We start from the raw sequence: 12,342 nt of genomic DNA on the forward strand, positions 1-12,342 counted from the left end.
TAAAGATGCAACCTTTCACTAATGAATCAAAGTATAAGAAACCTCCAAACTCTGCACCATTTTTAAAAAAGAAAAGGAACTATGACTTACTGAAGAATCCCTTGGTAAAATAAACGTTAGGTTCTACACATTTTACCTTAGGTAGGCCTTTTCAAGACTCTTTGCAGTTGAGGTCTTGAGGATTATACCTACAGTTTGTGCCTAATCACCCCCCTCTTCTGGTCTGTTCCAGGGAGTGAGAATCAGAAACTGGTCAGAGGAGGAAAATACTTTCTTTTCCAGCCCTCTGTTCCCTGGAAAGCGCCCACAGGGGTCTTCCTCAGGAAGTGAGCCTGGGCTTGGATTCCAGCAAGCCCACATCTTCACATCTTCACGGGCCCTGGAGCCCAGGTTGCTGTCTTCTCCTCCCAGTAAGCTCTGGCCACACTGGGCAGATATCATTTGATAACTTAATCTTGGTGAGAGTAAGAGACACGGAGGCCTGTGTACTCTAGTGATAAACGGAAGCATCCGGGTGAGTCAAGGAAGAGACATGATATCTTTCAAAAGTAATATAAACGAGTAAAGCATAAACAAGAACTTAAAGCGGGGGGAGGGCCCACCCCCACAAAACGTGGTAGGCGTCTGGAGAGCAGATGACCGCATCGTTGAGCCCTGGAGGTTCTAGGGGTTCTCTCCGGGGGAGGCTTTTCCCTGGCTGGGAGAACACTGGAGGTTGGAGGAGGTGAATTGCCTAAAGCCCAGGAGCGGCCCTTGGACCCTCCCCCTTCCTATAATTAACTCAACGCCCGTCCCGCCAGTAGGGACCCGAGGTTTCCCTGGACCGCCCCCTCCCCTAGCCCATCTCTCTGGGGGAGGACAGGATCTCGGGGAGGGCGAGTGGTCGACCCCCGGCCACACGAGCCCCCCCACCTAAGCGGTGTGGAACCCTGACCCTGCCTGGGGCCGGCCGCCTGAGCGATCCTCTCCACTCCTCCCCACTACTCGCCGTCCTCCCGCGCCGGCCGCGCCCGCCCCGGCCATCCCGGCGGGCGCGGGGGGCGCGGGCCCCGGCCCCGCGTGACGTGGGCGCCGCGGCGGGAGGGGCCGCCCGGGGGGCTCCGGCCGCCTTATTAGCGCCCGGCGGGTCGCCGGCAGCCAGCAGACCGCCGCTTTGCGAGCAACAGGAGCCGGCTAGCGTCCCACTCCTCCCACCTCCTCCGCCAGCCTCCTCCTCCTCCCCTTCGGCTCCTCCCGCCCCCACCTCTGTGTGAGCGGCGGAGTCGCCCTCTCGCTGCCTCTTTCTCCCGCTCCCGCTCGCTCGTCTCTCTCGCTAATACTTCCCCCTGCTGTGCTCCAGGGCACCCAAGCATTCTCCGCGCTAACCTTAGGGACCAATGGTGCTCGAAAAGCCTAGGAAAAGCTGCTTCGGGCGCAGATAGTTGGAAGCCCCTGGTCCCTTCCCCCTCTCCCGGCGCAGCCCGTGCCCGGCTCGCAGCACCTTCTCGCTCCTGCACACTCTGTTTGGGAGGACGGGGTGAGAAGGTGAAGTGGAAAGAACTGCAGAGCAGAGGGGGCCAGTCTCAGAGCTCAAATTTCATTTTCATTGAAGCAAATCACAGAAGATCAGTTTTTTTTTATTCTGCATTTTTTCCTTTTTCCTTTTTTTTTTTTTAAAGAAACTTCTTTTTGGGGGGGCGGGGGTTTGCTCTGGGCATCTGTTTTGTCCAGTAGTTGAAAAGTGAACGCGACTCGTGATGGTTCTCCTGTCACTTTGGTTGATAGCAGCCGCTCTGGTAGAGGTTAGGACTTCAGCTGATGGACAAGTAAGTGGAAAATAATAACAAGAAAAAACTCAAACCCAACCTTTTCCCGAAAAAGTTCCTCCCCTCTTTCCCCTCCTCTCTTTCCTCCTCCCCCCTCCCGCCCTTCCCTGTTATCTTGTGCGTTCAGGAACGGTGTTGGAGGGCTGGGCGCATCGTGCGGGGCTTTCTGGGGTGGGGGGTTGCACTGCAGGGTGGGGGTTATGACTGCCTCTGGGAGCCCAAGGCTTGTCACACCTAGGGCTCCCCCCCCCCCTTTTGCGGCATTCGTAACAATTCCTGGTGACAAACTGCAGCCAATTCGCATCCTCGCCGGGCCATCTGGGTTTCCCCTTTCCGGAGGGCGGTCTGGGCGCTTGAATGAAGTTCTGGACGCTGGGTCCGGGATCCCAGTGCTCTGGCTGCTGCCGCCGGAGTCGGGTTCGCGGGGCTTTCTCTCCTCCTCACTGACTCACAGCTTTTTCGGGCAGCCGGAGGCGGGGGTTTCAGGAAGTCCCTGGGCCGGACAGGGAGCGATCCAGTAGACACGTGTCCTGGGAGGACCGCGGCCGGGCTGGGGTTTGACAGTTGGGGAGGGGGGCTGGGGACGTTTCCTGCCCTGCGTTTTCGTGGGCAGAGGCTGGAGGCGCCGGCCGCTTTTCTCCCCTCCCCCTCTACACAACTCCTCCTCTTTTAAAGCTAAGTTGAGTGCGGCTCTGTTTCTTTTCGGCCCAGCCCCCACCCACCCTTTGGAGACTCAAGGTGAAGCCCGATGCGCCTAGAAGAGTCCTTGAGAAGGCTCAGCGGGACGAGCCAAGCCGTTTGTAGTAAATCACATCAGCTCAGGGCCGGTGGGACTTTGGGCACAGAATTTCTCTGTGAGTTTTTGTAGCTTCTCTGCTCTGCCTGGTCTGGCCATAGGTTAAAAACTCGAAGAATGTCTAGTTGATTCTTGACCTCAAATCTGATACCTCAGGCCCCCTTCTAGCTAGAGATTTTCTTTGCTAATCCTCACCCAGTATCTGAGTTTTAAGAAAGGAATATTGAATGTCAGTATTTATTTTTGCTGGCTTCATAAATATTAAAATTAAAACGGGCAAACAACTCCCTGTACAAACTGTTATTGAAATGGCTCATTCTCTTGCCCCAAGAACCTACAAACCAAGGTGCAGCCTTTAGGCACCAATCCTCGTCTCCAGCATCTCCTGATTAGCCCCTGAAAAGCATTAATGGTAGAAATAAAACGCACGAGGTGATAAGATGAAACCCAGTAACTGTTTCTTTTTACTTTCCCCCCTCCTTTCCAGGCTGGTAATGAAGAAATGGTGCAAATAGGTAAGCCTTGTTCTCAGATGTCATTCTTATCTTGGTAGAAAGAAAGGGATGAAATTAGCTAATTAAAATATTGTTTCTGAAATTTCTCCCATTGGCGGTTAAAAAATAATTCGTCGTCCAGGAACATTTCTGTTCTTCTCTTCCTCTTTCTGGAGGAAGGTCCCACTTTTCTCAGGTTGAGTTGAAGTGGTATAAAAATTTGCAGTTGGATTTTTTATGCATCAATTTTTTCAGGCTTGTCTTTGGACAAGCCACTGGTAGGTACTTGGCAGATGATGTAGAGATTGGAAGAAGGCATGGAGATAAGTCAAATCAATGTATGTAGCTTTAGGAAGAGTATATCTGATTAGAACAGAAAGCAAAGTGTAAGAATGCTACAAAGAAGGGAAAAATGAAAGACAGGATGAAAATTTTTCTCTTAAAATTTTTCCAGCTTTATTTCTAATTTTTTTTAATGTTTATTTATTTTTGAGACAGAGAGAGACAGATCATGAATGGGGGAGGGTTAGAGAGAGAGGGAGACACAGACTCTGAAGCAGGCTGCAGGCTCTGAGCTGTCAGCACAGAGCCCGATGTGGGGCTCGAACTCACGGACCGTGAGATCATGACCTGAGCTGAAGTCGGACGCTTAACCGACTGAGCCACCAGGCGCCCCATAAAACTTTTCCAGCTTAAAATAAGCCCTCCGATGACTTATCTTATTCCACCTACTTTACAACAATTATCTGCTAATGTGTAAGATACTGCTTGGCGTTTGCAAATAACATCTACAACTTCAGTATTACCTGATGATGTGGGAATTACTCCCATTTTATGGGTGAGAAGACTGAGGCTCAGAGAGTATAAGTGAATTGTAACAGGTCATTCCAAAGTCCACGTGATCTTTTTTTTTTCTTTTTTTGAAGCTGTTTATAATAATATAATAGTTCTGAATTCAGAGACTGAAGGTCATCTGGCCAGAAGACAGGCTCAATTCAAAGTCTTTTTATATACATTTAATTTGGATTACTTTAAAAGATAAATTTTCATTTTGGCAGAATATTAGTCTCTGTAAATTCTGTATTTGTCAAGTGATATTGTAAAGTCATCTTTTAGATGGAAAGTTTTGATTACTGCAAACATAGTTACGTGTCATTGCCTATGTGCTCTGCTCCGGGCAGTGTTAATTGCTTTGCGCAGATTATGTCATCTAATTCTCACAACCATTATGAGGTAGAGACACCATTGTGCCCTTTTTAGATTTGAAGAAATTGAAACGTGGGAGGTTCTGCAGCTACCTGCTGTAGTGCGTAGTGGAGAGCTAAGAGGATTTCATGCTTGCAAACTAATGCAGGAACCCCAAGATCCGGGCTATCTGCATATGTCAGAATGCTGTCGTGTGCAATCTTTGGCATTGCTGGAACTCTTCCCCAAGCTTAGACCTCAGTAGTAAGAATAGGACAAAGGGGAGGAGAGTGACTGAGAACTGCATTAAATATATAGCGTCTGTGAAGACATTTGTCATTTGTAACTCATGACATTTAGCCATCAACATATATCTTTAAAAAAAAATTTTTTTTTAATTTTTAACATGTATTTATTTTTGAGAGATAGAGAGAGACAGAGTATGAGCAGGGGAGGGGCAGAGAGAGACACACACACAGAATTCGAAGCAGGCTCCAGGCTCTGAGCTGTCAGCGGAGAGCCCGACGCGGGGCTCGAACTCACAAACTGCGAGATCATGACCTGAGCTGAAGTCGGACACTCAATCGACAGAGCCACCCAAGCCCCAACATATATCTTTTTAAAGAAGGATTTAAAAAAAAAAAGTCCTCAAAACAAGTAGAAGAGAAAGTTATCTTCCTTTTTTATTGCTTAATCGTTTGATTACTTACACATCCCAACTTTTCAATATGTAAATTTTAAAGCGGTTTTAAGATTATGCATTTTAGGGGCAGCCTGGGTGGCTCAGTCCGTTGAGCAGTGCAGAGCCTGCTTGGGATTCTCTCTCTCCCTCTGTCTCTGTCCTTCTGCTCATACTGTCTCTGTCTCTCTGTAAATAAATAAATAAGCCTAAAATTTTTTTTAAAAAGATTACCCATTCTATCAAAGGAATAAATATATTGCTTTGATTAAATTTTCAGATAGAATCAGCATGCTCTCCTGTAAAGGCCCTGAGTTAGACTTTGGCCCATTCCTTTTACTAATATGAATCACGTTGGTTGCTGGTTTCTACGGGGAAGGAAGTGGCACAGGTGTGCTTAAATTCGGTAGGAAGAAGATAAGTGGCAATATGGAAGAGGGGAGGGCAGGGGACTCTTGGATTGTGTTGCTGGAGATTTGCTTACTCCCAAGTGCCTCGGCTTTATGGGGATTCTCTTATTTCTATCACTCTTATTTACCATTTTCAGGTCGAGTGAAGAAAAGAAATAAAGATAAAAATAGGTTTGATTCATGAGTCTTGCGATAGTAAAAGTATAGCTATCATTTGGCTTTGGGTTATAATCATTTATGTAGCTCTTGAAAGGGGTTTAAAAATACATTTAAAAAAATGTGTGTAGTAATGAGACGTCTTTCCCTTGTCCCCATGTGTAAGGGGGTTGCCAGCTTGGAAGTTTGGTCAAATGCCCTCCTCTACATATAATTAAGTAATTTTTTTCCAATAATAAATTTAAAAGTGGTTTTATATAACCACTCTTAGAGGTGCCATTTGATGAATGGTACAATTAGGAAAGACTAATAAGGCTTGCAGAGTTAATTAACTTCTTGGTCTCCAAATTGGCTAGAGAAGAGTCCATGGTTCTGAATAGTTTCTGCATAATTTAATGTCTCAGGAAGACATAAATATTAATTAGTGACAAACCATAAACTATTAGGAAGCTCAATTAAAAAACATAGTTTCTGTTGAGGTATCATATACATGCAGGATAGTGCATATGAGTGTACCCCTTGCTGATTCTTCATGAAACGAACAGTCCTGTGTAACTAGCTTCTGGAACAGTAAGTACATTACTAGCATGAATGCCACCTTCTCAGCACTATCCTTCCCCCCCGACCCCACTCCCGCCATGATAGGTAACCATTTGCTTGACTTCTGACAGGATTGGTTAATTTTGCCAGTTTTTAAATGCTTTTTTTAAGTACAGTCACACAACATGTGCTTGAGAAAATGATGAAAATGTGCTTAATAATGCTTTAGCTCTCTAAAGTAGGAAGGCTTTTATTTAGGTAGAGAGAGAGCAGTTGTGATGGGGCAGGTTAGAATATGTATAGATATATGATTTAGATAGTGTGTTGACAGGCGATTGTTCTTTCCTTCTCCCTCTACCCAGTGGGAAAATGCCCTCTTTTTAAACTTTTTTAAAATATTTATTTATTTTTGAGAGTACGAGACAGCGAGTGGGGGAGGGGCAGAGAGAGGGAGACGGAGGAACCCATGAGGGCTCTGTGCTCGAACTCACAAACTGTGAGATCGTGACCTGAGCCGAAATCAAGAGGTGGCAGCTTAACCAACTGAGCCACCCAGGCGCCCCCTAAAATGCCCTCTTGATATGTGGGAAAGTATGATTCACCCTAGAGAAAACGGGTAAATAGGTTTTGATCTCTGACCTACTTCTCTGCTCCTTTGTCAACCAGAGAGGAGCAATTTACCCACCTATCTACACCCATACACACATACACTCATACATGTACCTATATATATATACATACACCCATACATGCATATACATGCATATAGGTACATGTGTGAATATGTATGCACTGTGTAAATGTGTGTGATTCATGAGGTCATTAACATACTTCTGTGGCATGTTAGGGAGCGCTTTCATTCTGACTCAGAATATGGCCTTGGTGGGATGCCTAAGGTAATTGTGGGCAGCTGGCTGGCTGGCCTGATTGGGTAAGGAGCCTTGCTCTGTGACACATGTGGCTTAGGAAATAATCATGGCTTTGTAGAAATTGGAGAATCTGCAAAAGAATTCTCTGAGTCCTTTGTTTCATAAGCTGCCACTTAGATATTGCCTGAATATCATTAGAGGAAAAATCATTGTGAGGCTTTGGTGTTGCGCTGAGTTCCCTTGCTTACCCCCCTTTCTTGGAATCAGGGCATATCTATCTTTCTCTGCCCTATTTCTGTTTCCCAGTTTCAAATTCCATTCCGTTTCATTCTTAACAAAATAAAGTTGCTAATCTTGTCCTCTCAAATATCCAGTTTATTGAGAGATATTTTTTCATCATTTGCAGGTATTTATTTGGTTTTCAAGGTTTAGTGTGAGTCACTTCACCTAGTCCTTGGCTCGTAGTGGGCATTTCTACTAGTGTAGACCTCATGAGAGCAAACAGTTTGTCTTGATGATTGCTGTATCCCCAGTGTATAAAATTGGGCTTGGTGCCCTGTGGGTCCTCAAATACTTGTTATTCAATGCATAGATCTGGTGAGCAGGGCATTATATTGGGATTCACCTGTGTTCTAAATTTTCTTAAGTGCTCTTGTTCTGTGCCCCTCTCCAGGTTTAATTGGTTCTCAAGAAAATGTCGATGGTCATAATGGCTATCCAATTAATTATTCAATGTTATCAAGACTCCTTGTAACTTCTCATTGCACTCCACAAAGCTCAGGGACCTGGGTTTATTGGTCTCTCATCTGTTTGTTAAGATTTGCCAAATTGAACTGAATCACGTACAGGTTTGGAATGCCCACTAACTTTGCACTAATGTCTACTTGAGATCATTTGCCTTGTTCCAGGCATCAGGGGAAATAAGATAACCTAAGGTTAAAATCGATGAACCCAGTGTGCCAGCAGCAATACTAAAAAGTGTGACTTAAAGGGATTTAAAGGGATCTTTTGTAAAATTTAGAATAGCTACCCATTTAGCCATTGTTCTTTCTTGTAACTAAAGATTGTGCACTTGACTTTATTGATTTAGCTTCCACCCCTCCACTAAGCATCAAAATGGGTAATATTAAATGCTTTAAGCTTTGTAGATGAAGAGGTTATGAAGTGTAGCATGTAATTTAGTACCCACAAATTATTATTGCTGTTTAGCTGAAATACTTCTTCCCCTTACTTTCACTGTTTTTTCTTGCCATTGTACCAAATAATCACAATATTGCTCAGAAATATTAAGAAATCCCCATGGTCACTTCTGCTTCCAGGATGATTATCTCTAAGCATTCTTTGCTTGAGGGGAGCCAACCCAGATTACCTTGGAAATCCATTAGGGACGATGCCAAATTGCCTGGTAAAATCATGAGTGATTTCAATATGAAGAGTTTGGTTACGCTACTTGGATTGAATATAGTAACAGTGATGACTTAGGTGAAACACTAATGCCAGAATTTTGGGAAGCTTCTTTTTCATGTTGCTCCCATAGATATCAGCTTTTACTCCTAAACTGTGCTGCTGCTATTGTTACAAATTGTTTAATTATTCTTTTTAATTAATTTTCTTTCTGAACATGGATGTTTTACATGTGCCCATTATAACTGTCTTCTTTAATTTTTCTGTATACCCCAGATTTTTGACAATCATCTTAAATACCAGTTTAGCATGTTCTTACCCAGTCATCATTTATTTATTTATTTTTTTACTTGTTTATTTATTTTTGAGAGGCAGAGAGAGACAGAGCACGAGACAGGGGAGGGGCAGAGAGAGAGGGAGACACAGAATCTGAAGCAGGCTCCAAGCTGTCAGCACAGAGCCAGAGGCGGGACTTGAACTCACAAATTGTGAGATCATGACCTGAGCCGAAGTCAGATGCTTAACTGACTGAGCCACCCAGGCACCCTTTACCCAGTCATCATTTAATACACATGTTGTGTAGGTTATTTTTGTACACCTGTTTTTGTTTTGTTTGGTATTTTAGTGAAATTTTCCACATCACTACAAAATCCTTATGAACATCATTTTAATCTCATTATCCTAATAAACCTTAATTTATGTACTTATTAATACCTATTTTCTCGTAATGAATGTTGCCACACAGCTTGCTTTTCAAATGACTACTTTAGGAGAAAGCTCTAGAAGCTGCTGGCTGAGTAAGATCAAATTAACATGATATATGTTGGCAGATGGCTTTTGAAGTTTGTAGGACCTGAACTCTTACTGGTAGTATAGGGAAGCATTGATTTTTTAAAATGTCCATTTTAAATTAGTTTTGGGTCTGCTCTTCTTAAATCTGAATGTAATTTTTAAATATTTGGTTATGCCATCTCTTGAAAAATGCAATGAATTATTTTTCTAGTTATCAAGTACCCTGGTTCATGGTTTAAGAGCAATGATAAAAATGTTTTGTAAATTTTATTAGTACTATGACAAGATTCATCTACCTCATAGAATTTGAGAGCTGTATATTCTTTCGAATGGTTAATAAAGCATGGGAAGAGTTTCCTAGTTTAGGAATCTTTGTTCCCACATGTAATTTATCCATCATAATTTTCCCAATATGTTTATATGATTTTGCTGACTAACTGTAAATCCTTAGGAGAGATTTTGTGGTAATGTCAGTTTCTTGTTTATAAAAATGATTGCCACAAATTTAGCATGATGAATCTTTATGGAATTTAGAATAAATTGTAAACAGCATGAAACAGTCTATCTTGTTTTTGAAGTGACTGGTAAACCAAAAATAACATTTAGGAAACTTGTAGGAAGTAACAGGATTAAATACATGAATCTTCAAATACTGGGATCTTAGATGTTAAATCCCATTTCCTACAAATTTTCTTCATATTTAGTACTTATATTTTTATATATGTATGCATACAAATTAAAAAGAATGATTGAAGTCATTATTCATATGAGTTTGAGTTCTCTTTCTTTTATATGTAAAAATACCTCTTTTTCATGTAAAGTCCATTCCTTAATCTAAAACATAACCAGCATATCCAGGAGAGGACCTATTAGTATTCATTGCCTTGCTTCTATCAAATGGTCAGGGGCACAGACTCTGTTCACTCTGGTTTAAAAGCCCGATTCCACTACTTTCTAGCTGATGACTTTAAACTTCTCAAGGCATCACTTTCTTCTACATAACATAGGCATATTACTACTACTTACTTCATAGAATTATAAAGGATTCATAAAATGCTGGCACGTGGTAAGCAAGTTAGAACAATAGCTATTATTAGTACTATATCTTAGTCTTGTGCTTTTTAAAACACTTTTGCTCAATGAGAGCCACCTCTTTCTAACCCGTACATTTTTGATAGGTCTGCCTACCACCATGAATTTCCAGGAACCTTAATTTACTGTGTCAAGGACTTGTAAACTCTCCAACCACTCAACTCACCATGTGACAGCTCTTTGAGAGTTCTATTTTCATGTATTATCTTAATGTTGGTAACTCAATATAGTGTTGCTTAATTCGTTGGAATATGGCAGTGGAGGGAGGAGTTGGGTAAGGAATGAATGGTACAAAAACAGTTATTCCATATGGATTCTGTACCAACTATATTTCATGTATGCAAGACACAATTCTTTCTTCTTTTCACCTTGTTTGTTAAAAGTCCTTTTCATTTCATTGAGAGAAAGTTCCTATATTAATCATGACTCCTTTGGATGGAAATAACAGGAACCCAGTTGACACTGGTTAAGGAACATAAAATTGATCAGGTAATCAAAGGTAGAGCTGAACCGAGGGCTCAAATAATGTCAGAAATCCCTCCCTTTCCTCCCTTTACTCTTCTTTCTTTCTCATTTTCCTGCTTTGGCTTTATTTCTTTATCAGGATATTATTGGTGGTGCCTCAGGTTGTGGCAAAGACTATCACTAGCATCTCTGAGCTGTCATTGTACCTTTTACCCCAGTAAGCAGAGCACTTTTTTTTTTAATGATTATTTATTTTTTGAGAGACAGAGAGAGACAGAGCATGAGTGGGGGAGGAGCAGAGAGGGAGGGAGACACAGAATCCGAAGCAGGCTCCAGGCTCTGAGCTGTCAGCACAGAGCTGACACAGGGCTTGAACTCACAGACTGTGAGATCATAACCCGAACTGAAGTTGGACATTGAACTGACTGAGCCACCCAAGCGTCCCACAGAACACTTGTTTTTTGACAGCTTCAGCAAAAATTCCTGGAGGGGCTTTTATTGGCTACTTGGCTTTGAATGATTCTCTATGGTCAGGGGATGCAGTACCCTGATTGGCCTGAATTGGGACATTTTACTCTTGACTTATAGGGACTGAGAGTGGAATATGGGTTGGTTACCTGAGGGAATACTGGGATGTAGTTAAAGAAAAAAGAGGATGGATGCCAAGGAGAACACATGTAAGGGCCTCCCAGCACAGTGCATGGGATCTGATGGCTGTGGTAGGTAGAATAATGCTCCCCCCTCCCCACCACAATAGGTCTACATCTGAATCCCTGGACCTGTGAATATGTTATGTTACATGGCAAGAGGAATTCAGTTTGCAGATAAAATTAAAGTTGCTAATCAATTGGCCTTTATTTATTTATTTTTTAATGCTTATTTATATTTAAATATTTTGAGAGTGGGAGAGAGAGCGCAAGCAAGCATGTGGGCAGGGGAGGGGCAGAGAGAGAGGAAAGAGAGAATCCCAAGAAGCCTCCATGCTGTCACCACAGAGCTGGATGTGGGCTGGAGCTCATGAACCAGGACATCATGACCTAAGCCCAAAATCAAGAGTCAGATTCTTGACTCACTGAGCCACCCAGGTGCTCCAGTTGGCCTTTAAATAGGGAGACTATCCTGGATTATTGGGGGGTGTCCTGAGAAGTGGAAGAGGGAGACCATAGAGACAAAAGTAGAGAGATGGCAGCAAAAGACAGACTTGGTCTGATGTTTTTGGCTTTGAAGATGAAGGAAGGGAACCATACGCCAGGGAATGCAGGTGACCTCTGGAAGCTGGAAAAAGTCAAGGAAACAGATTATTCCCAGTGGTTCTTGAAGAAATGCAGCCCTGTGAACACCCATGTGACCTATTGCAGACTCCTGACCTCCAGAACTGTAGGATAACTGTAGGAGAACTCCTGACCTCCAGAACTGTGTTTCAAGTGGCCGAGTTTGTGGCAGTTTGTTACAACAGCAATAGGAAGCTACTAGAGTGGCCCAGTGGACTGTCCCAGTTTTCTCATACCTTTGTCATACTGTGAGCCAGACGACTTTAGATTTGGAAAATATAATCACCACAAGGAAGCTTCAGGGAAAACCTTTAAAATGCTATTCACGTTTCTTATCTGTCATATTTTCCTAAGCTTTTGGCCCTGGGGACAAATGCTCATTTT

At 43.0% G+C, this 12,342-nt stretch overlaps 1 protein-coding gene across 3 annotated transcripts in view; it reads left to right on the forward strand.

Annotated features, from left to right (window-relative positions):
• The first annotated feature begins 1,117 nt into the window (after positions 1–1,117).
• Positions 1,118–12,342, forward strand: part of ADAMTS3 (ADAM metallopeptidase with thrombospondin type 1 motif 3) — a 267,417-nt gene continuing 256,192 nt past the window's right edge. Inside the window, exons 1-2 of one of the 3 annotated variants that reach the window (XM_045056232.1) lie at positions 1,118–1,805; positions 3,089–3,116. In XM_045056232.1, the coding sequence (XP_044912167.1) occupies positions 1,737–1,805; positions 3,089–3,116 (97 nt within the window). In that variant the 5' untranslated portion in view covers positions 1,118–1,736. Of the gene's footprint in view, positions 1,806–2,063; positions 2,660–3,088; positions 3,117–12,342 lie in introns of those variants that run through there. The other 2 variants (XM_011281725.4, XM_045056231.1) reach the window with 2 other exon arrangements.

Source organism: Felis catus, chromosome B1 (genome assembly GCF_018350175.1).
Source record: "Felis catus isolate Fca126 chromosome B1, F.catus_Fca126_mat1.0, whole genome shotgun sequence".
In the NCBI taxonomy this organism is placed as follows: domain Eukaryota; kingdom Metazoa; phylum Chordata; class Mammalia; order Carnivora; family Felidae; genus Felis; species Felis catus.